The following is a 27942-nucleotide window of genomic DNA, read 5'->3' on the forward strand; positions in this document are numbered from 1 at the left end:
CATATCACGATAAATTAACTGAATTATAATGTTTACGATAAATACAATGATAAATTTATAACATTAATGTGCACCAGTTCGTCTACTATTGTATATTACCGTACCCTTAGACCTACTACTACTACTGCTGCTACTGCTACTACTACTGCTACTACTACTGCTACTACTGCAGCTACTACTACTACTACTACTACTACTACTAAACAATAGCCCTTAGCACATATTAGCAGACTGATTTAATTTCAAACTTCACATTGATCTACTATAGGCTACTTATCGAAATTATCGTTATCAGTCAAATGTCCTTGATAAAATAGTTGGTATGGTCTGAGTCGATAATTTTCAGATTATCGTCCAAGGTCTATGCTGTACCCATTGACAGTCAAACAATAAGGTTCATTACTAGTCTAAAACAAATGAACCAATATGATCAATTTGACAGTTTATTTGATTAAATATAGTGATTGAACTCCACTGCTGCTGAAAATGTATTGATATCTTTGTGTAAAAATGGTTCGACCACTTCTGACTAATTATTTTTTTTCAATTGACCTCCTGAGTGGCGCAGTGCATCTCAGTGCTAGTGGTGTCACCACAGACCCTGGTTCAATTACAGGCTGTATTACAACTGGCCATGACTGGTAGGCCCATAGAGCGGTACACAATTGTCCCAGCGTCATCCGGGTTAGGGTTTGGCCAGGGTAGGCCGTCGTTGTAAATAAGAGTTTGTTCTTAACTGACTTGCCTAGTTAAATAAAAATAAAAACGTATTCAAGTCTTCAACCACTGGGGGCTGTTGGGTTCACTCCTTCCAATTTCGTTCCCTCTCATCAAAATACAGGACCCCTTCCTCTCACAGTAACTTAACGTCAAGCACAGAGGCGGATCTAGTTATGTCGTTGCGATGTTTGATTGGATAGCGTCTGTATGGCGGCGTTAGGTTGATTCACGTTCATTTATTTTGTTGTCATAAAAGGTTTAGCTAGCTGCCGGGACTTTTTCTTCAATCGTATTAACCAGAAAGTAAAATTGTTCTGTTCATCATTTGTGAGGATGAGTGGCGGAGTGTATGGAGGCGGTGAGTTTGATTTTGAGGTCAAAATTAAATGAATGAAAGCGCCACGTTGTGCTGTAGGGCGAAAGATGCTATACAACTAGCCTGTTAACAAGTGCTCTGCAGACTGATATTATCACAGATCGGAAATCTTTGGTATTATCTTTAGCTGGCTTACTAGTTAACTATCAATGACGGGCAAAATCATGTATTTTCTCTCATGTACTTGCTAGTTTGTGATTTATGAAATATGACTGACTGCCTGTCTCCCATCTAATGAGTGAAAGCTGTAACTAGCTAGCTAAATTAGCTAAGAGCTAGCTACATGTTTCCATGCTCTTTGCAGATGAATTACTCGCTACTTTAGCGTGCTGACTTTTATAATTTTAACTAAGGTATCTAGCTTTTAGTTGTCCAGGATATTCGCATATCTGCAAGTTAAACCAAAATAATACGTTTAGATTTCATACAGACATTTGATATTTTCTTTAGCGTTCTAAATATAAATATAGCTCGCTATAAGTGTGGTGTAAACTAGCCTCTAGTCTTGATGCAAATCATAACATTGCTCCAATGTTGTACTTGTAATTTATTCACTTTGGCATCTTCTCTCTGCAGATGAGGTTGGAGCCCTAGTGTTTGACATAGGCTCTTACACAGTGAGAGCCGGGTATGCTGGAGAAGATTGTCCCAAGGTAAGCGCCCAAGTGTAGTGACCTTATTATTAACTATGGATCTTCCTTTGCGTATTCATTTTCTTTTGGAGGGTATAGTACGAGTCAAAAGTTTGGATACCTAATCATTCAAGGGTTTTTCTTTATTTTACTATTTTCTATATTGTAGATTAATCGTGAAGACATCAAAACTATGGAATCATATAGTAACCAAAGAAGTGTTAAACAAATCCAAATATATTTTAGATTCTTCAAATAGCCACCCTTTTCCTTGACAGCTTTGCACACTTTTGGAATTCTCTCAACCAGCTTCACCTGGAATGCATTTCAATTAACAGGTGTGTCTTGTTAAAAGTTAAGTTGTGGAATTTCTTTTCTTAATGCATTTGATCCAATCACTTGTGTTGTGACGAGGTAGAAGTGGAATACAGAAGATATTTGGTTAAAGACCAAGTCCATATTTAATGCAAGAACAGCTCAGATAAACAAAGTGAAATGACAGTCCATCATTTGACTGACTTTTATGTCTTAAAATGTCTGCAAAAGTTTAAGAACTTTTAAAGTTTCTTCTAGTGCAGTTGCAAAAACCATCAAGCACTATGATGAAACTGGCTCTCATGAGGACCGCCACAGGAAGACTCAGTTACCTCTGCTGCAGAGAATACGTTAAAAAACAAGTGTATATCATGTTTTAAGTTTAAAAAAAATGTCACATAGCAAATCTTAGTCTTTGCCGCTCTGACATTGCTCGGTCATATTTATATATTCTTAATTCCATTCCTTTACTTAGATTTGTGTGTATTAGGTATTTGTTGTGAATTTGTTAGATATTACTGCACTGTCGGAACTAGAAGCACAAGCATTTCGTATCACCCGCAATAACATCTGCTAAACACGTGTATGTGACCAATAAAATTTGATTTGAATTAGGTACTAGCCTCAGAAATTGCAGCCCAAATAAATGCTTAACAGAGATCAAGTAACAGATGCATCTCAACATTAACTGTTCAGAGGAGACTGTGTGAATCAGGGCTTCATGGTTGAATTGCTGCAAAGAAAACACTACTAAAGGACACCAATAAGAATAGACTTGTTTGCACCATGAAACATGAGCAGACCGGTGGAAATCTGTCCTTTGGTCTGATGAGTAAAAATGTGAGATTTTTTTTATTCCAACTGCCGTGTTGAGAACTTGAGATGCAGAGTAGGGGAACATATGATCTCTGCGTGTGTGGTTCCCACTGTGAAGCATGGAGGAGGAGGTGTGATGGTGCTTTGCTGGTGACACTGTCAGTGATTTATTTAGAATTCAAGGCACACTTAACCAGCATGGCAACCACAGCAGTCTGCAGCGATACACCATCCCATCAGGTTTATGCTTAGTGGGACTATCATTTGTTTTTGAACAGGACAATGACCCCACACACCTCCAGGCTGTGTAAGGGCTATTTGACCAAGAAGGAGTGCTGCATCAAATCACATGGCCTCCACAATCACCTGACCTCAAACCAATTGAAATGGTTTGGGATGAGTTGGACCGCAGAGTGAAGCTTGTTGAGAGAATGCCAAGAGTGTGCAAAGCTGTCATCAAGGCAAAGGGTGACTACTTTGAAGAATCTAAAATTGGCTCCAATATATTTAGTCAATGTCATGATTCCTTGCGTCCCTCCCGTAGTATACGTGCTCGTGCTAGGGGCAAAAAAATATATTTTATTTTTGGATAACATCGTCTAGAGGGCGATTTTTTTTTTTGTTGTTATTATTATTTTTTAATGTACAGAATCATGATAGGACAAAAGTTGACATCACCCAACCCTTATATACACATTTATTTGTGCCCGTAGGCGGACTTCCCCACGGTGATGGGTGTGACCCTGGACAGGGAGGATGGTAGCGCCCCGATGGAGACGGACGGCGGGGACAAGGGCAAGCAGGGCACCAACTACTTCATCGACACCAACCAGCTGAGGGTGGCCCGCGAGAACATGGAGGTCATGTCACCGCTCAAAAACGGCATGAGTGAGTCTCTCTCCCCCGTCATGTGATCGTGGACAATGTGGAAGTTGTATTGACAGCGCTCTGCCTGGATGAAATAAAAGCCCAAGCTGTGACATGGCATGCAGAGCGTATAGGCAGAACAGGTAGTGGGAATGCCAGGCAATGCCTTCAATATCTAGGACAATGCACAATGTTTTGTGAGAGGATCTTTGTCTGGACTTTCACTGACCTGAGAATCTTCCTGTGAGATTAACACAAACGGCAGTATTGACATGTCTGGAGGTTTTGACCTTTCTGAAATTGTCTATGCTTTACCACTAACAATATACTTTAATGTCCATTTAACATTGACATTTGTTTTGTGAAGCCGGCGTATGAACACACACCAAACAACACGTCGAGATGTTCAACAGTCAACATAGTGATTTAGAAGTGATGAAGAAGATGGTCTTTGTTAGAATATAGAAATGATGATTGGTCATTGGTCAGACTGAGAACGATCATGGATGATGTTTTGGGTGTCTTTCTCCTGAACTGTCCATGGTGCTGATTTTGATGCCCCATTTTAAAACATTTTTACATTTTATGACAATGCCATTTTTTACTTTTCTGCTTACGTGATCCTGACTTTAATGTGAATTCAGTACTGGGGACGTGGGCTATTTTAGAGGAAAGTGTGACAATGATCTTAATAGACTCTGAGCAGCACTATATATATCAGAGAGCTCCTTGGAGTGCTGCCCTGGATTAGAATTCACACATTTCGCTCATATTAGCCAAGTTCATCAATCTATTTTCTCCAGTATCCGACCCAGCAACAGAGATGAAAGCTGTAGGTTAATATAATATAGTTGTGTGAGGAGACGTAAGTATGTACACCTTTTTTAAAGGTAGAGTCAGCGATATGACGTACATGCACAAGGTAAACAATACAGTGGGTCAATTTCCGCAACAACAAAGAGCGTTAGAGCGCGAGGCTAAACTTCTATGCTGTTTTTGTCCCATACCTACCATTCTAACCGTGTGTAGCCCATGCATGTGCAGTTACTGTATTGGTGTGAAGTCTTGCATCTCGCTCATCTCAATATCTGCGGTGGTGCTCGTGGCAACGCCATGTTTGCTCTTAAGTATTAACTATTCAACAGTACCAGGCTTTATTTGCAGCAGGTGACCTGCATGACTTGCCCAAAGAGAGAGGACTGACCACCCCTCAGAGCCTGGTTCCTCTCTAGATTTCTTCCTAGGTTCCTGCCTTTCTAGGGAGTTTTTCCTAGCCACTGTGCTTCTGCATTGCCTGCTGTTTGGGGTTTTAGGCTGGGTTTCTGTATAACACTTTGTGACATCGGCTGATGTAAAAAGGGCTTTATAAGTACATTTGATTTGATTTTGATAATTTTCTATGGGTATTTTATACAAGGAAAACTACCTTGGCCCAACCCCTTGCCTACATGATTTCTTGTGGGGAAATTTGCACTGGTTACCATGACATCCTCTAACTCGGTACATTGGTCTTTTTGTTTGTTTTGTTGTCTGTGAAGTCGAGGACTGGGACAGCTTCCAGGCCATTCTAGACCACACCTACAAGATGCACTTCAAGTCGGAGCCCAGCATCCATCCTGTACTCATGTCAGAAGCCTCGGTGAGTAGGCCTCGCCTTCCATTTTGGCATTTAGAACACACGCAGACTTAATAGTACATAGGTTTTGTTATAAACCCATTCAGTATGTCGCGAGCCCACTGTACGTTGGAATGAGTGCACACCGACAGCCAGTAGTGCCCTCAATGTTTGCAAGGGGATTAGCCCTGATTTTGAATTAAAACTAACCACTGAAGTTATTGTACTGTAAAATATAGTATTTGGTTTTCTGTATTATTCAGTCTATGGTGTCCTGCTGGTTCATTGTACACTGATATCTGGCATTAGGTGCCAAACGTAAGAAAATGTTCTGAAACAGAAGGTATTATCTGTACTTGTTCAACAAGAAACGCTAGTTCACGTTTCACTTTAAAAATGTTTTGCTACGGTGTGCCTTGTTGTAAAAAAAAGAGGGTCGTCATGGTTTTGTTTTCCATTTCCCCTCTTTCTCTTGTCTCTGCAGTGGAACACACGAGCCAAGCGGGAGAAGCTAACCGAGCTGATGTTTGAGCATTACAACATTCCTGCCTTCTTCCTGTGCAAAACGGCGGTGCTGTCTTCGTATCCTTACGCCACGCTGGCTCACACAGTGAATTTAAATAATATAGGGATGTTGTCGGAAGGTTAATGAAGTGGTGGCTCGACGTAATAAAACACTAGTCAAATGACACGAGCCATCTGCTGTTTAATAATGACCCCAAAATCTCAGTTTTCTTTTGCAATTTTTTATTTATTTAACCACTTTAATCTCCTTAAAAAAAATACATTTTTTTTGCAGTAGTTGTTTACTTTTAGTGATTGCTCATGTGACTTTGACGAAAAGGGTTCGGCCTAAAAGACATTGTATCTCATCTCTGTAGAAATGCCCCGTCTGTTCCCTTAACTCTGAGTGCCTCAGCTTTGCCAACGGACGATCCACAGGGTTGGTGTTAGACAGCGGAGCCACACACACCACAGCCATTCCAGTGCATGATGGTTATGTGCTTCAGCAAGGTCAATTGTCCAGCTCTCCCACCGCACTCTTTTCTATTTTAGTTGGACTGGATTCTATTATCCACGTCATGTACAAGTCTTAAAAGTGCTGGATAAACTCTTACCATTATGAGTTGACAAGAAATGCCCTCCGTCCACTTTGAAGCCATCGTGTCTCAGGATGTGGGTCGAAATTACTTTAGATAGATACGGATTTGGTTTTGAATACTTCATACTTGTAGAAACCCCAAAATCAATCAATCAAAATGAAAAGCAGCGAAATGGATAGCACTTCCGTCCTCTCCCTGCGGCAAGTTGAATCCCCAGCAGGAAGATGATGGAAACACAGTGAAGGGGTTTGACATTGGTATCCACCTTCAAGTAATCTCCTTACACTAAAGAGACATGTTTGTGAATAATTAGGTAACAGCAACCGTCTTGGTAAAGCATCAAGGGCTAGGCTTTCTGCAGTAAGGCAATTTGAGAAGGTGCTGCAGTGAAATACAAGACCGAGGACAATGGCACAGGAGTCTGGCATATAAACATCAACGGAGCCATTTTAGTTGATATGAGGAAATGGTCATTTGGGAAAGGAGCAGCGTGTTAGGGTCGTCTGAGGAGCAGCGTGTTAGGGTCGTCTGAGGAGCAGCGTGTTAGGGTCGTCTGAGGAGCAGCGCGTTAGGGTCGTCTGAGGAGCAGCGCGTTAGGGTCGTCTGAGGAGCAGCGCGTTAGGGTCGTCTGAGGAGCAGCGCGTTAGGGTCGTCTGAGGAGCAGCGCGTTAGGGTCGTCTGAGGAGCAGCGCGTTAGGGTCGTCTGAGGAGCAGCGCGTTAGGGTCGTCTGAGGAGCAGCGCGTTAGGGTCGTCTGAGGAGCAGCGCGTTAGGGTCGTCTGAGGAGCAGCGCGTTAGGGTCGTCTGAGGAGCAGCGCGTTAGGGTCGTCTGAGGAGCAGCGCGTTAGGGTCGTCTGAGGAGCAGCGCGTTAGGGTCGTCTGAGGAGCAGCGCGTTAGGGTCGTCTGAGGAGCAGCGCGTTAGGGTCGTCTGAGGAGCAGCGCGTTAGGGTCGTCTGAGGAGCAGCGCGTTAGGGTCGTCTGAGGAGCAGCGCGTTAGGGTCGTCTGAGGAGCAGCGCGTTAGGGTCGTCTGAGGAGCAGCGCGTTAGGGTCGTCTGAGGAGCAGCGCGTTAGGGTCGTCTGAGGAGCAGCGCGTTAGGGTCGTCTGAGGAGCAGCGCGTTAGGGTCGTCTGAGGAGCAGCGCGTTAGGGTCGTCTGAGGAGCAGCGCGTTAGGGTCGTCTGAGGAGCAGCGCGTTAGGGTCGTCTGAGGAGCAGCGCGTTAGGGTCGTCTGAGGAGCAGCGCGTTAGGGTCGTCTGAGGAGCAGCGCGTTAGGGTCGTCTGAGGAGCAGCGCGTTAGGGTCGTCTGAGGAGCAGCGCGTTAGGGTCGTCGGAGAAGCAGCGCGTTAGGGTCGTCGGAGGAGCAGCGCGTTAGGGTCGTCGGAGGACAAGCACGAGGACACAATGCCTCTGTTCACTGAATTGACTTTGCACCATTGTGTTCTTGGCCTGTGTATGTCATAGTTGTTATAAGCCTTCATAGCAGGTGTGTAACGCTCTAAATGATTGGAGAGGAAAAGCGTTTTAATGCTCTAAATGGGACACTAATGTTGTGTTCAATTATCCTTTCCCCAAAACTATCCAAGTGACACGTTTTATGCTCTTTTATTTCAGGCATCGTCAAGTCTCCCCTTGCTGGAGACTTTATGAGCATGCAATGTAGAGAGCTATTTCAAGAGTTAAATGTTGAAATAGTCCCTCCTTACATGATTGCATCAAAGGTGAGACCTGCTAAAGTAAGTCAAAACTACTCATTTCAGAGATTCCACATCTCACTTTTTGGTGCTATTGCTCACGTTATGGTGGTGGGGCATTTGTAAGTATAGAACTTAGATATTTAAAAAAATATATACACTGCTCAAAAAAATAAAGGGAACACTTAAACAACACAATGTAACTCCAAGTCAATCACACTTCTGTGAAATCAAACTGTCCACTTAGGAAGCAACACTGATTGACAATAAATTTCACATGCTGTTGTGCAAATGGAATAGACAAAAGGTGGAAATTATAGGCAATTAGGTAATTAGGCAAGGTAGCGGTCCTGCTGCTGGGTTGTTGCCCTCCTACGGCCTCCTCCACGTCTCCTGATGTACTGACCTGTCTCCTGGTAGCGCCTCCATGCTCTGGACACTACGCTGACAGACACAGCAAACCTTTTTGCCACAGCTCGCATTGATGTGCCATCCTGGATGAACTGCACTACCTGAGCCACTTGTGTGGGTTGTAGACTCCGTCTCATGCTACCACTAGAGTGAGAGCACCGCCAGCATTCAAAAGTGACCAAAACATCAGCCAGGAAGCATAGGAACTGAGAAGTGGTCTGTGGTCACCACCTGCAGAATCACTCCTTTTTTGGGGGTGTCTTGCTAATTGCCTATAATTTCCACCTTTTGTCTATTCCATTTGCACAACAGCATGTGAAATTTATTGTCAATCAGTGTTGCTTCCTAAGTGGACAGTTTGATTTCACAGAAGTGTGATTGACTTGGAGTTACATTGTGTTGTTTAAGTGTTCCCTTTATTTTTTTGAGCAGTGTATATATTCAGGTTGTCTCATGTATTTCCCTTCATCCACTACATTTTAGTTTCATTAATCACTTTTGTCAAAGTGAATTTTGGGTTTGTTTGAGAATCTGCATGTAATATTCATTTTGTCTAGATTTGTGCTTTGTAATTTTATGATTGGCCAATAACAATTAATACAGAGATGCTCTAACTCGGGTATTTTGTTCCCGTACATTGCATGCATGAGCATCTAATTGACATGCGCTATGAGTTTGGATAGATGGAATCAGTTTGATCAAGTCTTTACCTAAAGTCCTACATTATTTTATTTAACTAGGCAAGTCAGTTAAGAACGACAGATTTGCACCTTGTCAGCTTAGGGATTTTGCAACCTTTCGGTTACTAGTCCAACGCTCTAACCACTAGGCTACGCTGCCGCCCCATTGATGAGGGAATTTCAATTAAGGCCAATCCCTATTGTCTTGTACTTGTATTCAAATGAGCATGTCGCACAGCATGCTTGAAAAAGTCTACAAAACGTAAAGCAAGGAAATATCTGTCATTTAATAAGCTCTGGAAGGAAGAAGCCATTTTAGCTCTGGAAGGAAGAAACCATGATAGGAACCACACTTCACAGGAATCCCATCTTTCATGCCTTGATTTTTCATATCACAAAATGTGCCATTGTTCTGTGATTGTTTTCACCGTCACCCATAAGACTCTGAGATGTGATTTCTCTGAATTAATCAGGAATTCCTCATATTCCTGACCTCAAAAGACTGGTAGCCTTTAATTCCTGGCTCTCATTTTTATCTCTTCCTCCTTCTCTAGCCTGGTCCCAGGTCTGTTGGTGCTGTCTCGCCAACTCCTGCTGTTATTTCCATAGACGGCACAAGCAGATCTGGAACCAGGGTATTTGTCCGCTATGACAATGTCACCGCCGATCTGGAACCAGGGTACTTGTCCGCTATGACAATGTCACCGCCGATGTGGAACCAGGGTATTTGTCCGCTATGACAATGTCACCGCCGATCTGGAACCAGGGTACTTGTCCGCTATGACAACGTCCCTGCCGATCTGGAACCAGGGTACTTGTCCGCTATGACAATGTCACCGCCGATCTGGAACCAGGGTACTTGTCCGCTATGACAACGTCACTGCTAACATTGTGTCTCTCACTGTAGGATGCTGTACGTGATGGAACCCCAGCCAGCTGGAAGAAGAAGGAGAAACTACCTCAAGTCACCCGGTCCTGGCACAACTACATGTGTAATGTAAGCAGCTTTGTGTTCTAATCATAAACAGAAAGTCCTAAACAGTCCAATGTAGATAGTTGGTGCTGCATCACCATCACATATAGACCATAGACATGATGTTAACCTGTCTTCATCATTCACTTTTTCCTAATGTGAATATTCATAACTGTACTGCTAGAACAATTTTTTATTTATTTTTTGCCTCTAGACTGTGATTCAGGATTTCCAAGCGTCCGTGCTGCAGGTTTCAGACTCGCCGTATGATGAACAGTGAGTCCACCATACTCCCATTCTATAATTTCACAATAACCACCACAGAATAGTTCTCTCCCTTTTTTAAGGGTTAATTTTCATTGTGTTGAAATGTAAACCTCCTACAGAGTTGCAGCCCAGATGCCCACGGTTCACTACGAACTGCCCAATGGATACAACTGTGACTTTGGGGCAGAGAGGCTGAAGATTCCAGAAGGCCTTTTTGACCCTTCCAATGCCAAGGTAAGAATCACTTGAATGCCACAATGCCTCAATCATTCTCTTTGACCGGACCTGTCTGAAATGTGGTGTTCTCGGAATGTTCCGGTTCTCCTCCACAGGGTCTGTCTGGCAACACCATGTTAGGAGTCGGCCACGTGGTGACCACCAGTGTGGGAATGTGTGACATCGATATTCGGCCGGTAGGTGCCCACATTCAAGACCTATCACGTTGCTTGTTTTGGCTGCTGTGGTTACTAGACCTGTGTATTTTGTGAGTGATATGTGATCTATTAATGCGATTCAGAATTACATATTGAGGCCAGGTGGCCTTTATTCCCACAGAGGTTGTACAGAACTGACCTTTGACCTTTGTCTCAGGGTCTTTATGGTAGCGTGGTGGTCACCGGCGGCAACACACTCATCTCGGGCTTCACGGACCGACTCACCAGAGAACTCTCTCAGAAGACCCCTCCTGTGAGTGATGCACAAAAATATTTCTCGTTTCCTTATTTTGTCCATTTCTTGTTCTCTTAGTAAATGTTCCTGTCCATAGTTCCTGTCAGTATCTAATTTGTCTTCTGTCCTGTGTTCAGAGCATGAGGCTGAAATTGATAGCCAACAACACAACGGTGGAGCGCAGGTTCAGTGCCTGGATAGGAGGCTCCATCTTGGCATCACTAGTGAGTTCACATCCATATATACAGGGCATTCAGAAAGTATTCAGACCGCTTTACTTTTTCTACATTTTGTTACATGACAGCCTTCTACAATTGATTAAATTGTTTATTTTCTCTTCAATCTACACTCAATACCCCCTAATTACAAATCAAAAATAGTTATTTTTTTATTTTGCAAATGTAAAAAAATATACACTACTGTTCAAAAGTTTGGGGTCAAAGAAAAGCACTTTTTTTGTCCATTTAAAATAACATCAAATTGATCAGAAATACAGTGTAGACATTGTTAATGTTGTAAATGACTATTGTAGCTGGAAATGGCAGATTTGTTATGGAATATCTACAGTTGAAGTCGAAGTTTACATACACCTTAGCCAAATACATTTAAACTCAGTTTTTCACAATTCCTGACATTTAATCCTAGTAACAATTCCCTGTCTTAGGTCAGTTAGGATCACCACTTTATTTATTTATATTATTGTGAAATGGCAGAATAATATTACAGAGAATGATTTATTTCAGCTTTTATTTCTTTCATCACATTCCCAGTGGGTCAGAAGTTTACATACACTCAATTAGTATTTGGTAGCATTGCCTTTAAATTGTTTAACTTGGGTCAAACATTTCTGATAGCATTCCACAAGCTTCCCACAATAAGTTGGGTGAATTTTGACCCATTCCTCCTGACAGAGCTGGTGTAACTCATTCAGGTTTGTAGGCCTCCTTGCTCGCACACACTTTTTCAGTTCTGCCCACACATTTTTTATAGGATTGAGGTCAGGGCTTTGTGATGGCCACTCCAATACCTTGACTTGGTTGTCCTTAAGCCATTTTGCCACAACTTTGGAAGTATGCTTGGGGACATTGTCCATTTGGAAGACCCATTTGTGACCAAGCTTTAACTTCCTGACTGATGTCTTGAGATGTTGCTTCAATATATCCACATAAATTTACCTCATGATGCTATCTATTTTGTGAAGTGCACCAGTCCCTCCTGCAGCAAAGCACCCCCACATCATGATGCTGCCATCCCCGTGCTTCACGGTTGGGATGGTGTTCTTCGGCTTGCAAGCCTTCCCCTTTTTCCTCCAAACATAACGATGGTCATTATGGCCAAACAGTTCTATTTTTGTTTCATCAGACCAGAGGACATTTCTCCAAAAAGTACGATATTTGTCCCCATGTGCATTTGAAAACCATAGTCTGGCTTTTTATGGCGGTTTTGGAGCAGTGGCTTCTTCCTTGCTGAGCGGCCTTTCAGGTTATGTCGATATAGGACTCATTTTACTGTGCATATAGATACTTTTGTACCTGTTTCCTATAGAATCTTCAAGGTCCTTTGCTGTTCTGGGATTGATTCGCATTTTTCGCACCCAAGTACATTCATTTCTAGGAGACAGAACATGTCTCCTTCCTGAGCGGTATGACGGCTGCATGGTCCCATGGTGGTCATACGTGCCTACCATTGTTTGTACAGATGAACGTGGTACCTTCAGGCGTTTGGAAATTGCTCCCAAGGATGAACCAGACTTGTGGAGGTCTACAATTATTGTATTTTTTGGCCTTGAAATACATCCACAGGTACGCCTCCAATTGACTCAAATGATGTCAATTAGCCTAACAGAAGCTTCTAAAGCCATGACATCCTTTTCTCAAATTTTCTTAGTGTATGTAAACTTCTGACCCACTGGAATTGTGATACAGTGAAATAATCTGTCTGTAAACAATTGTTGGAAATATTACTTGTGTCATGCACAAAGATGTCCTAACCGACTTGCCAAAACTATAGTTTGTTAACAAGAAACTTGTGGAGTGGTTGAAAAACGAGTTTTAATGACTCCAACCTAAGTGTATGTAAACTTCTGACTTCAACTGTACATAGGCTTACAGAGGCTCATTATCAGCAACCATCACTCCTGTGTTCCAATGGTACGTTGTCAGCTAATCCCGTGTTTATCATTTTAAAAGACTCACACTCCTCTTTCTATTCTGGTTTGCGCTGTTCTGTAAAGGGAGTAGTACACAGCGTTGTACGAGATCTACAGTTTCTTGGCAATTTCTCGCATGGAATAGCCATAATTTCTCAGAACAAGAATAGACTGACGAGTTTCTGAAGAAAATTCTTTGTTTCTAGCCTTTTTGAGCCTGTAATTGAACCCACAACTGCTGATACTCCAGATACTCAACTAGTCTAAAGAAGGCTAGATTTATTGCTTATTTAATCAGGACAACAGTTTTCAGTTGTGCTAACATAATAGCAAACGTGTTTTCTAATGATCAATTAGCCTTTTAAAATTATAAACTTGAATTAGCTAACACAACGTGCCATTGGAACACAGGAGTGATGGTTGCTGATAATGAGCCTCTGTAGATATTTCATAACAAATCTACCGTTTCCAGCTACAAATGTCATTTACAACATTAACAATGTCTACACTGTATTTCTGATCAATTTGATGTTATTTTAAAGGACACATTTTTTTGCTTTTCTTTCAAAAACAAGGACATTTGTAAGTGACCCCAAACTTTTGAACGGTAGTGTGTGTGTGTATATATTATACACACACATATATTATACACACCCATCCCACAGGAGGTTGGTGGCACCTTAATTGGGGAGGACAGGCTCATGGTAATGGCTGGCGCATAATTAGAGGAATAGTATCCAATACATCAAACACATGTTTTCCATGTGTTGGATGCCATTCCATGTACTCTGTTCCAGCCATTATTATGAGCCATCCTCCCCTCAGCAGCCTCCACTGATATATACTTCTACTGTATTGCAATGCTTCTGGTCACTTGCACACTATGATTTGTCTACTTACTTTGGGATTTGTGTGTTGGCCTGTTTTGAAATAGTTTGATAATAATATGATATTACTTTGACCTAATGCACTTCATCAATGATGGTGGTTGTATTGTTTGGGATTTGTACTGATAAGTATCATGTTGTCTTACTCTAGGGAACTTTTCAGCAAATGTGGATATCGAAACAGGAGTACGAGGAGGGCGGGAAGCAGTGCGTCGACAGGAAGTGCCCTTGATCGACCAGCAACAGCATCTGCTGCCTCCAGAACTCACAATAACATGTCTAGTTGAACCTTTTACTGTGAGCTCAGGAACATCCAAGGACGGTAGTTGTTTCTGTTGATAAAAAAAAAAAAAAAAAAACTGATAATTGAATCTCCCTTGATCATTTTTTGTAGAAAACATGAACTATAACAAACCGTGTCACATATTCCATTGCTATGAAAAGGGCGAAAGGCTGAGTTCCTTTTGACTCCATCTTCAGTATGTCATCTTCAGTTTGTTTATGGACTTTATATTTTGATCTCAAACTTCTTGACAGGTAAGAAACACTTGGTTAGTGTATGTGCCTTAACCAATGGGTTGTCAGGTGAACGTTGAAGACGCTTCTTGGAGGTGATCTAATGATGTCATTGAATCACTGTCATTGAGTTGTTCACTGGACAAGACAATTATTCACTGAAAATTAAATCTGTCTTTCATTTCACTTTTGTTGATATTTGATTGCACATAACCAGTCTTTTGAAAATAAAAAGCATTTTCTGTTAAGTGATGTTGAATTGTTTTATGACACTTGCAACTGTTTTGACGCTTGCAAACATTCATTTCTCAGCAGAACAGATGCATCATTTTACAAACTGCTTAAATCATTTCACAGGTTGTTGTAAGTCTGCACACAGTCCCCAAGTAATCATATTTTATTTGTCACATGCGCCGAATACAACAGGTGTAGACCTTCCTCTGAAATGCTTACTTACAAGCCCTTAACCTCTTAAACGTAAACTCCCCATATTTGTGGACCCTATTAGATATTTTTTAAATTCAATTTAGTCTGTTATGAGAATGGTATTCCCTATCTGCAAAAGCAGGGTGTCTGCGGAAAGCTGAGTATCTTGGCTATTGATCTGTCCGTTAATCTTTGACTTATACATTTTGTATGCCTATATATAGTATTAAGGTCTGGCTGAGCAAATGACCTAATTTCAAGGTGGCTGCTACCTACATTACTGTTAGCATTGTGAAGCATAAACTAAATGATAAACACAGAATATGTTGATATGCACCGAAAGCTGGGACTCCACAGATCATGAGGATATCTTATTTGTCTGCCTGTGACAATGTTATTGATCTCCAGCCCCGAGAGTTAAAATGTTTATTTTACACGTTTTCACCAAACAGCAAACATCTTACAAGGTAAGCTTGTTTTGGTCTGTGTCCGAACTATAGCTACATGTGGTGGTATTGAAAGAGATCAGGGCAAAATGTGATTCAGAGTCACTGAATATATTTTAATTAAACTCAAGCGATAAATGGTAAATGCAATTTTCGTATATACGGGTTCACTGTATCTCCGTGCAAGGTAGAACAGAGAACTGTGGAATGTACTCAAATAGCAGTTCTTATACTATGACAGCTTTAGTTCCAACTCGTCCGTTGGCCTATCATAGTAGAGGCTGAGCGCGGTTTAAACTTTGCTCAGCCTATGCTGGCACTCGGACTTGTCCAAGTCCCTTAGTGCTCTCCTCTGTCCACATCTGGTTGTTGGGTAGATTAGATCTGTCTTGAGTCTCCCCCGATTCTACACTCAAACAGTCCCTTATTTGGTATTGATCAGTGACCTAACCTCCCTGGTTGGCCTAGAGATATGCACCCCTCCCCTCTCCAGATAGAGTGACAGGCCATAAAAGCTGTGGTCAATGTTGGTCAGTCTTTAAACACCTACACACACACACATCTGTATTGTTTGTGTGTGTGTGTAACAAAACAATATTCATCTTCAAACAATATGCTAGCGGGCTATAGTGCATAAACATACATCCTAACAGTATCAAATGAATCCTTAGGTTGCTAGGAACAAATATAGCCTATTGCCAATGTTATCTGATGTATGACTTAATGTCAACATTGAATTTCCACAGAGTGACTATCTTTGTGCATCAAAAATATGTTGCCTGCTTTGGCATCCATTACACAGGGGGGGATTGGCTACTATGCATAAGGCATACTATTGCTACCTGGCTCAGAGACGTAACGCACCGAACATGCTGCATTACATTGTAAAAAGATTTCATCGCTTAAGCATAAAAGATGGCTTCTCAAGTGGGGGATAAAAAAGGTAAAAACTAATAATATTGAATAGGAAGCTAACAAGAAGGCAACTATGAATAAGTATACCGACATAAAAGCTTCAAATAAAATACTGGAGTGTTCAGAAGAGTAGGACTCGGGTTGACGAGAGCAGGACTCGGGTTGACGAGAGCAGGTCTCGGATTCAGGAGAGTAGGTCTCGGGTTCAGGAGAGCAGGACTCGGGTTCAGGAGAGCAGGACTCGGGTTCAGGAGAGCAGGACTCGGGTTCAGGAGAGCAGGACTCGGGTTCAGGAGAGAAGGACTCGGGTTCAGGAGAGAAGGACTCGGGTTCAGGAGAGCAGGACTCGGGTTCAGGAGAGCAGGACTCGGGTTCAGGAGAGCAGGTCTCGGGTTCAGGAGAGCAGGACTCGGGTTCAGGAGAGCAGGACTCGGGTTCAGGAGAGCAGGACTCGGGTTCAGGAGAGCAGGTCTCGGGTTCAGGAGAGCAGGACTCGGGTTCAGGAGAGCAGGACTCGGGTTCAGGAGAGCAGGACTCGGGTTCAGGAGAGCAGGACTCGGGTTCAGGAGAGCAGGTCTCGGGTTCAGGAGAGCAGGACTCGGGTTCAGGAGAGCAGGACTCGGGTTCAGGAGAGCAGGACTCGGGTTCAGGAGAGCAGGACTCGGATTCAGGAGAGCAGGTCTGGGGTTCAGGAGAGCAGGACTCGGGTTCAGGAGAGCAGGACTCGGGTTCAGGAGAGCAGGACTCGGGTTCAGGAGAGCAGGACTCGGGTTCAGGAGAGCAGGACTCGGGTTCAGGAGAGCAGGACTCGGGTTCAGGAGAGCAGGACTCGGGTTCAGGAGAGCAGGTCTCGGGTTCAGGAGAGCAGGACTCGGGTTCAGGAGAGCAGGACTCGGGTTCAGGAGAGCAGGACTCGGGTTCAGGAGAGCAGGACTCGGGTTCAGGAGAGCAGGACATCAGCCAGGAAGCATAGGAACTGAGAAGTGGTGTGTGGTCACCACCTGCAGACTCCTTTTTAGGGGGTGTCTTGCTAATTGCCTATAATTTCCACATTTTGTCTATTCCATTTGCACAACAGCATGTGAAATTTATTGTCAATCAGTGTTGCTTCCTAAGTGGACAGTTTGATTTCACAGAAGCGTGATTGACTTGGAGTTACATTGTGTTGTTTAAGTGTTCCCTTTATTTTTTTGAGCAGTGTATTAAGTGGCTAGTGATAATTTTTTTACATGTATGGCAGCAGCCACTCAATGTTAGTGGTGACTGTTTAACAGTCTGATGGCCTTGAGATAGAAGCTGTTTTTCAGTCTCTCGGTCCCTGCTTTGATGCACCTGTACTGACCTCGCCTTCTGTATGATAGCGGGGTGAACAGGCAGTGGCTCGGGTGGTTGTTGTCCTTGATGATCTTTATGGCCTTCCTGTGACATCGGGTGGTGTAGGTGTCCTGGAGGGCAGGTAGTTTGCCCCCGGTGATGTGGATTATAATTGCTTATATAAATGAGTCTGTGCAGTGTCAAAATAATACATCTGTTACATAAGGGGGAAAAATGCTATTTTGGGAGAGAAAACATACCACAAAAGACATGAAATAATGGCATTATGGGAAAATAATTTCACATAGAGTATTTGACAAACTCTTTATTTATGTTACAAAACTGACAACTACTGTAATGATGTGTTAGCACAGCATGTGTCATCATTCCCCTGCAGTGTGTGGATTTACACAGCAACATAGCAGACAACTTAAATAGTTTATTTTTATTTCACTAGACAAGTCAGTTAAGAACAAATTCTTACTTACAATGATGGCCAAACCCGGACGACGCTGGGCCAATTATGCGGCACCCTATGGGACTCCAAATCACTTGGAGTGGGAAGGATACAAAATCCAATATCACACACTTCTTCCTTGGTATTCTGAGAACTGTCAGATAGCTGTGAGAGCTATGAGTGGATCGTGGACCCATGCATAAATGATAACTTTGCTGTAACTCAGTGGGGCAAGTAGAACATCCGGGTTAGTGTATGTGCATTATCTTGTCAGTTGATTGTCTTTGTCTCAAAGCCTTTCCATTTCTGGGGTAATGAAGAAGCTTCTGATCTCAAACTTCTTGATAGGTAAGAAACACTTGGTTAGTGTATGTGTCTTAACCAATGGGTTGTCAGGTGAAAGTTGAAGATGCTTCTTGGAGGTGATCTAATGATGTCATTGAATTGCTGTCATTGAGTTGCTCACTGGACAAGACAATTATTCACTGAAAATTAAATCTGTCTTTCATTTCACTTATGTTGATATTTGATTGGCTATTTGCTGTCTTTTGAAAATACAAAAATAAATATAACTGTTTTCTGAAGCACTTGTAGACATTCATTGTTTTCAAAATCATATTTTCAGCAGAACAGATACATACTTTTACAATATGACATCAAATAAAATAAAAATCAAGTAAGTGATATGTAAATGATTGGCAGAAGGCTCCAACCACCCAAGTCATAGACTGTTCACTCTGCTACCACACGGCAAGCGATACGGGAGCACCAAGTCTGGGACAAAAGGCTCCTTAACAGCTTCTACCCCCAAGCCATAAGACTGTTTAACGTTAATTAAATGGCTACCTGCACTATTTGCATTGAACCCCTTTGTTATTGATGTATTTTTCTAATTGTTTTCCACCGACTCTCTTGAATTGGCTCGATGCACACTCACTACACTCTACCCACACATTCACTGTGACACTGACCGACTTTCACACTAGCTGCTGCTACTGTGTTTATTATCTATCCTGATTGCCTAGTCACTTTTACCCTTACCTACATGTACATACTGTATTACCTCAACTACCTCGCACCCATGCACATTGACTCGGTACTGGTACTCCTTGTATATAGCCTTGTTATTGTGTTACTATTTAGAAAATATCTTCTTACTTTTTAACTCTTCATTGTTGGGAATGGGCTCGTAATAAAGCATCTCACAGTAAAGTCTACACCTGTTGTTTTCGGCATATGTGACCAATACGATTCAATTTTGATTTGAACAAATGAATGCTCTTGTTGTTTTAATGAGGAATTTAATGAAATTATTTGCTTTTCCTTGAAGATTTGAATGGGCTGGAAAAGCCTTTCGTGATGGCTCTACACAATCTGGTGAAAAGGGAGGGTTTGCGACTCTTCTCTTGGGAAGGACGAGGGAAGGACGATGCAATATCATAATTTCCCTCTGGAGCAAAGAAGCCATGAGAATTTGTCATCGACTCTGCAAAGAAAGACCATCCAGTATGTCATCAATTTAAATTTTTTGTCATTTAGCAGACGCTCTTATACAGAGCGACTTACAGAAGCAATTAGGATTGTGTGCCTTGCTCAAGAGCACATTGACAGATTTTGCATAGTGAGCTCAGGGATTCAGAACCAGCAACCTATCGGTTACTGTCCCAACCTCTTAACCCACTAGGCTACCACCCAGCCCGCAGTACAGTATGTCATAGGTAACAACTCAGAGGAGAGTACAATGTCTTTCCAAATGAATTAGTTGAACGGTAAAGTAATAATATCTTAGTCTTGACTGAGCAGCAGCCTAAACAACAGTAGGGCTTACCTGTAAAGTACACAGTAGGGGAAGTGTTCTGAGGCTGGTACTCCAGAGACTCTTGAGGACAGAGGTTCTTACTAACTTTCTTGGAAGCCTGGTTGGTGGGAAAAGGCACAGTAAAACAAACTGGAAAATGTTCGATATCTTAAAGTACAGCATATCAATTGCAAAAAAGCAGTGCAATGCCATGACCCAAAGAATCATATATCTCATAAAGGTCAACAGCAGTGTTATTCATGAAAGATGTATGTGTACTATACCTTTGTGTTAAAGGTGAGGACCTGCTCTCCAGTACTGCTGATGGTATCCCTTGCCAAATCAAACACGCCTTCTACAATGTCACTGGTGGCCACGCTGGTAGTGGACTCAAAATAACATTTAGCAGTGGCTTTGGTGATCATTTGAAGAATGACCATACAAGTAGAAGTCTTTGGATCGTTCTGGACTGAAACATCAAAGTTTATATTTTCATACTCATCTGACCACTGTTTTAGGAAGCCCTTCACTGTCTCTTCAGCAAATATCTGGAGAAGATGGGAGGAGAGCTTCTTGGATATGGCACATTGTTCCTTTCCCCATTTCAGCCTTGAAAGAATGGAGTCTGAAACACTTTTGGCTGCTTCCAATGTTAAGACATGTGGAGTGCTGTGGCTGTCCTGAATGGCTATCACTTTATCCACCAATTCATGACTGAAAATGTGGATGGTCCAAGTGGAAATTATTTTTCTCAATTTCCTAACAGCAGAACGGAGGTCGTCAAGATGAGAAGCACCCTGTCCATTTTCCTGTGTGTTCTCAACACTTTCCACCATAATGTTCACTACCACCCCAGCAGCTTGCCTAACTTTGTCAACAAAGGTTAGAGGAAGTAAGTCCTCTGTGTGAATGAAGTCCTCAATGATTGTGTTTCTTACAATGGGAAAGTCAATCTGAGCAGGAAACTCAGTGGGTATGGGAGTCCCGGGTAAAGCAAAGTGCCATTGCGACTGCCTTAATTTTGAAGTAGGTGTTGGAGAGATGGAGGAGCGCGAAGAAGAGAACTTTCTTGTCTTTTGGCTGGCAGCACTCCTACAACGGATCATGCCATTATCCTCCAGCATGGATCCTGAGAGCTCAGTGGTTTTAGGTAGTAATTTATGCGGAATGTCCACACAGGCATCTTTTCCACCAGATGTAACACTGCTCTGGTTGACCTCAAGATGGCCGAGATTAGCTCTCAGTGATGCAGAACTGCTTTGATATGTAAACATTTTGATTGAATCAAGAGTTGTGTCTGATCTTTGAAGATCTTTTCTGATAATCTCCTTAATCTTACTTTGCAGACTGTGGTAGATGTTACGAGCAACAGACCAGATCCTTTTCTCAGAAACCTGTCCAGTGGTGAGCAGGGAGGTTCCAGATACCATGTCAGATGAATGGGTGGTCTGGGTGAGCTCCTGCTGGTCTTTCACCATGGTTTGTATAATATCAGTAGATGTGGTGGATGTAGATACAGACTGATCTGTTGTACCTTCCTCCACAATGTTAAATGATCTAGAGAGGACCTCACTCACTCCTTTCTCAGCTTTGGTTTGGAACTCATGACTAGAGAGTTTCTGGAGGCTCTTTGTTGAAAGACTATGGGAAGATGCAATGCCTTTGGAGGCAGCCGTGCTGCAATCTAGACTTACTGGAGAGGTTCGCTCAGGAGAATCTTGGAGACGTTCAAACATGTCTTCACATGGTGTTGGGGACCTTGACCAGGAGATGTTATTCAGCTGAGACAGAACACCACCTACCAACACGTTGACCTCAAGGGACATATCAGATATTTTCTTTCCTACTGTGGAGAAGCAAGGTGCATTTGATGTCTGATCCTCGCATGAGGTCAAGATTGTTGAAATGACCTTTTTGGTACTATTGGTCAGTAGAGCCTCGTCTGTTTCAGTCCAGAGAAGTTTTGAACTCTCGCTGACACCCCTGTATAGAGCCACTTCAAGGTTCAAACTGGGCAAGTGAGGCACACTCTTACTAGCTTGCCTCAAGTCCTGGCTTGCCAAACAAATGTGCTCCTTAGTCCCAAGATGTTCAGAGTCCTCTGTGGGTATATCACTGGACATTCTGCTCAGCATGTCTGACCTCCGCTGGTGAATGGTGAAGTCCTTTAATGTCTTCTTAATATTGTTATATAAACTAGTGGTAGCTGACCAGATCCTGTTCTGTAGCTTTTGTGCTTTTTCCAGGAGGTCAGGTTCTCTCTCCTCTACTTCTGCAGGTTGCGCCAAGCTCTGCAGGTCTTCCACAAATGTGTCAATGATGCCAAAGGCAGCAGAATCTGCACAAATATCCTTTGACCATGTGTACCGGTTTTGAATGGAACCAGACCTGGACGCTACAGAATATGCAGGCTTTGCACTAGTTAAGCTACTGGTGGACTTTTCAACTAGGAACTCACTCACTGCTTGAGTGGCGTTTCTCTTGAATTCCTCACTTGAGAGTTTTTTCATGCAATTTAACAGACTGGTCAAAGAAGCTGTGGCATTACTTCTGCTGTCCTCAATTTGAGAGGGGAACTCACATACTATTGATGATGAGGCCCTGGAATGGGAGATATCCCCAAGCTGAGCCAGAACACATTCTACAAATTGTTCTCTCTCAATAGAGAAGTCTGATCCTTTTTCTCCAACAGTGTACAGGGGGTCCTCCTTTGACATCTGAGTGTTGTACAAGACCAGAAGCTCTGAGATGACTTCTTTAGTGCAAGTTGTCAGAAGGAGCTTGCTTTCTTCTGAGTCAGTTTGTGCCCAAAGAAGTTTTGAGCTCTCACTTAGGCCTCTTTGTAAAGTAACTTCACCAGTGGACTCTGGCAACTGAGGCTCACTCTTACTGGGCCTATACTTCATGTCTAAGCAAGGAAGTGGAACTGTCTCCTTAAACTCAGCATTTGTGATGTTGTCATCAGATGTGACAATGCTCTTTAAGGCACATCGCTGAAGCTTGCCGAAATAATCTTTCAAGTTGTTTTGGATTCTGTGGTAGATATGAGCAGCAGCAGACCAGGCACTCTTCTGTTGCAGACTCTCTTCAGATTCAGCCAAGGACTTCATATCTGACACGAAAGTCTTAACAACTACTGACGCTGCTGAGCCCACTGGGTGAATTGACTCTGTCTTTACAATGCCAGACAATGTTTGACCTGATACAGCACCTGTTATCTCAGACTGAACGACTGAACTAGGAAAGCTCAAACTACTGACTTTTTTGGCAAGAACTCCACTCACTGCTTGCATTGCTGATGTTAGAAACAGCCGGCTGGAGAGTTTTTGGATGCTCTTAGACGTGAGCGTGCAGGAGGAACCAGATTCACTAATATTGTAGCTGCTCTCATATTTCCTTATCAGGGCATCAAGATCGTCAATGAAGCCAACATGCGATGCCAAAAACGTGATCTTGTCCTTCAGAACTTCCAGCAAACTGTGTTCGTTCTCGTCAACAAAAGCCACCTTTGTGTCAGAGATGGTGGTCATGACTTGCCCTGTTAGACTCTTGCTCTCTTGGTCAACTTTTTCAAGTTTAGCAGCCAGCTCTCTCACCATGCTTTCAGTCACTTTGGTCTCTGAGTCTCCCCTTCTTCCAGATGTCACTAGAGAGGTTTGACTTGCGGAGGCACTCTTAACGACCAGTGATACGGCCGACTTGACATCTTTAGCCAACTCTGCCATTACAGCAGGGATTAGCATCATAGAGCCTGCACTTCCAGATGGAGAATCGGACATGCATGCAAGTTTGGAGAGAGAACCTTGCAGGCTGTCCTGCACACAGGTGACGAGGGTGTCCTCTGAGAGACCTAAAAGGACATGTAGCGACTCAGAGTTGGTTGTTTTCTTCTGCACCTCAGACAGAGAGGTTTGAGACCTTGAACAAAAAACAGATATCATCAAAGTCAAACAAATAATATGTAAGGCTGTGATGCACGTTCAGTGTGTCAAATACATCTGCACCATTGAAAACAATGAGGAAAACACTGCTGTTTCTCTGAGAAAAAACCTTAGTGTGATGTCAGCCTAACTGCTTCATTTCTAAAACCCCCCCCCCAAAAATTTGTAAAAGTAATTTGTATTGAAACTGGCCTGTAGATATCTATCTATCCTGGCAATATCTATCCTCTGCAAAATCCAAATTGCTATAAACTTCAAATACTGTAACTTCTAATAACTTCAAGGACAATCGTAAATACAAGGCAGTTTGAAGAAATGTTAAAGGGAAATGTCTAAATGTTTCAACTTCATATTCATCATCTCCAGCACCACCCCAACATCAGCATATGTGAAAAATTGGCATTTCTATGTTTTGTAGTAAAAAAGAAAGAGGACGATAAGTGTTTTCTATGACATCATCAACCAATAGATAGGTAGGCTATGCCTACTCATAATTGGTTAAAATCACACGATGCACACTGATGATGTCATTAGAATCTAGAGCTGAGCATTTAACCAACATTTTTGTTATTTTTCGGTTTTTAAACAAATAATTGACCGACGTCGACTCAATTATTTGAATTCCATATATTTAATTTTTTCTTCTTCTGTGAGCTCGATGCTCAGTTTCTGTAGAGATAAATCAGATCAAGCACGAACTATGCAATGTAGTAGGGAGTTGTAGTTTCCAACAGGCCAATATTCTACATAGTTTAGAACAGAAAATATGGTCATTCATTCCCATAATCCATTGCACGCCAGCTTATTTGTCCACTCTGTGTGGAGCAGACACGGAGACCTCATTGACTGAGACGGAGAGACGAGAGAATGCATGAGAGCGATAAAAAGCAGTTGCTTTGCGAGGTTTCTCTACCTGGAAATACATGATCTAAGTGATTGATAGTTGGTATTCAGCAGTCATAAAAGTATGCCTTATTTACTTAGAACTACTAAAATAGTGAGTCAGACAGCATAGGCAGCATAGGCAGCAGCTCTATAGAGATGAGTTGATGACTTGGAATGAAATAATAAAGTCATCAAATAAATATTTGATATGAGAAAGTAAATGATGGTTAATAAGTGATAAGCAGTAATGGGCAGTCACTACCCAAATGGGACTTTTATCAATATTTTTATTCTGTGTTGTTACAGCATTCAACCCACATAATCCATAGTGCATTCAATATCTACAAAAATTATTGAAATCAAAAACCGTGATTATTTTTTAAATATTTGAATCGAAACCAAATCAACCTCAAAAAGCACTAATCTCTCAGCACTATTGGAAACAGTTACGTTCCTCTATCTTTTTTTACTACAAAGCAGGGAAATGTGTAATTTTCACATATGGTGATGCTGGAGATGAATATGAAGTTGTTAAAATTCCCTTTAAGAACATACCTCATGGCCCCCTTGGGCAGGTAGCTTCCACTGCCCAGACTGCCCATCTCCTTAGTCAGGTAAAACTCCTTGAACTTATGTTGTTGTGATTCCTGCTCTTCTTCCTCTTTTTGCTCCATACAGTTGGAGGAAGGGTGGGGAGTCGGGATGCGAAAGATATTGTAAGACTTTCGTCTGCCTGGCCTCTTAGGTACACCAGCCTCAGTAAATCTCACGCGGGACTTGGTGTTAGCCTTATCGTCTAACAGGCTGGTGAGTGACGCTGTGAGAGATCTCTGTGACAATTGAGAGGAGGCAGCATCTTGGATGCCCAGTAGTTCGTAAAGACCTGGGATGATGATCTGCATCAGCTTGTCCGATAAAAACTGGTCAATCCTCAGACACAAGCTGGCAAGCTGTTGTTTTGTCAGCTGTATTCCAGAAACAGAAGAAGTGTTTAAAAATGTTGCATAGTGCATCTTTCAAAAGCTTATGAACAAGGTTAAACATTAGGCAGAGTTTTCATGGTAATCTGATTAAATTGTCAGTAACATGATCTTACCGGGTCAAACATGCCCTCACGAATCCCCCTCCATTGCCTGAAAACAATATTGTTAGAAATGTTGTCATATCAGGATGCCTTAGAAATGTTGTCATATCAGGATGCCTTAGAAATGTTGTCATATCAGGATGCCTTTGAAATGTTGTCATATCAGGATGCCTTAGAAATGTTGTCATATCAGGATGCCTTTGAAATGTTGTCATATCAGGATGCCTTAGAAATGTTGTCATATCAGGATGCCTTAGAAATGTTGTCATATCAGGATGCCTTAGAAATGTTGTCATATCAGGATGCCTTAGAAATGTTGTCATATCAGGATGCGTGGCAGAATTGTTTTTATTTAAATATTTGCCTGACGGTGAAGTTATACTTGCTTTGTGTCAGTTGTTTTGGCAAAATTGCAATGTGACAACTTTTCTTGCACTGAACATTTTTTTCCAATGAATCAGTTTCTAATTTGATCCTATTTCCTTGAAGGAGTGATAGTACCAAAGAAAACAGAACATACTTCTCAGTTAGGTTTTGAAGGAAGTCCATAAGTGTCAGATCTTCCACACTGTTGAGCTTCCCCTCTTCTGTGGTTTCCGTCACTGAGGTTGCTCTGCTCCTGGCAGAATTGCTCTGCTCCTGGTAGAAATGTAATTATATTGCAAATAATCAACCTTAATATCAAACTTAATATACAACAAATATCATACTGAAATAATGATTAACTGTTAAAGAGTGGAGGAGCATTGGCAACGTTGGACCAATTAAACAACTGCAACACAGCAGAGATGGTTGTGGTACTTCAACATTTCCAATGATAGCATCACTAGAACATTTTATTGAATCAATGTTGAAATATGAAATGATGGTCAACTCAAAAGGTCAACTTACCATCTCATTGACAGCTTCAGAGGGCAGGAGGTCATCCACCACACAGACAGGCAGGTCTAGAGACTGGGACAAGGCTCTATGGTCATAACCAGGAGAGAATGGAAACAACATCAGAGCAATCCCAATGGCAGAAACTAACCACTGTCTTCATGTCAAAGACTCACATAGTAGTTAATACATGGCCACAAATAATGAGGGGTTCAAATAGATCTGCTGGGGACTTGACCCTACAAATGACTCCAAGAATGATGCCTGACCTGCCCCATAACAAGTTCTCTCTTATTAGTCTCTCTCTCTTAATCTCCACACAACAATCTAACTGGACAGAGTGTGAGTGGCCTTACCTGACTGTCTCAGTGTCAGAAACATCATAGAACAATAAGACTATGTCTCCCAGGGACGTCTCAGCTACAGCAGAGGGGGCAAAGTCCGGGATGATCTCTCAAACTGAAACAAAGTGACTGTATGTGAACTGAACCATTTCCCACTGTGCAAAAACTGGTTGAATCAACGTTGTTTCCACATCATTTCAACCCCCAAAAAGCTATGTGATGATATTTAATCAACGTAGAAAACTAATTGGATTTGCAAAAAGTAATCAACTTGAAAGGCATTTAGTCTTTTCTTCACCCAACTTTTAACCTAAATCCAGTGACATGGTGAAAAGTTTTGTTGATTTTACATTGAATTCATGTTAGTTAACAACAACCAAACTTTAAATCAAAACCAGACGTTAAACTGACGTCTGTGCCCAGTGGGTTATGTTGATGGAGCCGATCAATTACCTTAGTTCTGCTGGTATTATTAGCTACATGAAAATACATCTGTGTAGTACAAATATTAGCAGCTTTCTGAAGGACAGCCAAGCTGATAGACAACATGGAACCTCCAGATAATTATGACATCATTGGAACACATGCACGTGTCACAAACACTTTGTCACTATAAAAAAGCAGTGTAGCAGTGCTGCCCAAGCTGGGGGGGTGGGACAATTTTATTAGGCTTTTATTCAGATTCACCAACAATGCTCTACTTGAAGTCAATGAGTAAACAAGCCTAAGCAATGTAGACACATCCCACTGGGCACACCATGTCATT

General features: G+C 42.1%; 2 protein-coding genes across 3 annotated transcripts; one reads left to right on the forward strand and one right to left on the reverse strand.

The window, feature by feature from the left end:
* The first annotated feature begins 884 nt into the window (after positions 1 to 884).
* Positions 885 to 14935, forward strand: LOC129867447 (actin-like protein 6A). Of its 2 annotated transcripts, none has more exons than XM_055940871.1 (14): positions 885 to 1078; positions 1673 to 1749; positions 3573 to 3747; positions 5265 to 5365; positions 5826 to 5923; positions 6261 to 6355; positions 8056 to 8177; positions 10134 to 10223; positions 10414 to 10475; positions 10586 to 10700; positions 10799 to 10879; positions 11058 to 11153; positions 11273 to 11359; positions 14323 to 14935. In XM_055940871.1, exons 1-14 carry the CDS (start codon positions 1054 to 1056, stop codon positions 14401 to 14403), a joined length of 1305 nt encoding a protein of 434 aa, XP_055796846.1. In that variant the 5' UTR covers positions 885 to 1053; the 3' UTR covers positions 14404 to 14935. The 2 variants fall into 2 exon arrangements, with proteins under 2 accessions (XP_055796846.1, XP_055796847.1); XM_055940872.1 differs by having other exon boundaries at positions 886 to 1078; positions 8056 to 8162.
* A 3161-nt stretch (positions 14936 to 18096) lies between these two features.
* On the reverse strand, positions 18097 to 27316 carry LOC129867448 (uncharacterized). The gene is made up of 8 exons (XM_055940873.1): positions 27189 to 27316; positions 26845 to 26920; positions 26474 to 26592; positions 25966 to 26002; positions 25425 to 25834; positions 20328 to 23961; positions 20074 to 20161; positions 18097 to 19731 (listed from the first exon to the last, which is right to left on the reverse strand). The coding sequence occupies exons 2-8, from the start codon at positions 26845 to 26847 to the stop codon at positions 19556 to 19558; spliced, it is 4467 nt and encodes a 1488-aa protein (XP_055796848.1). The 5' UTR covers positions 26848 to 26920; positions 27189 to 27316; the 3' UTR covers positions 18097 to 19555.
* Positions 27317 to 27942: the final 626 nt, after the last annotated feature.

The sequence above is a fragment of the Salvelinus fontinalis genome, chromosome 12 (genome assembly GCF_029448725.1).
Source record: "Salvelinus fontinalis isolate EN_2023a chromosome 12, ASM2944872v1, whole genome shotgun sequence".
Taxonomy (NCBI): domain Eukaryota; kingdom Metazoa; phylum Chordata; class Actinopteri; order Salmoniformes; family Salmonidae; genus Salvelinus; species Salvelinus fontinalis.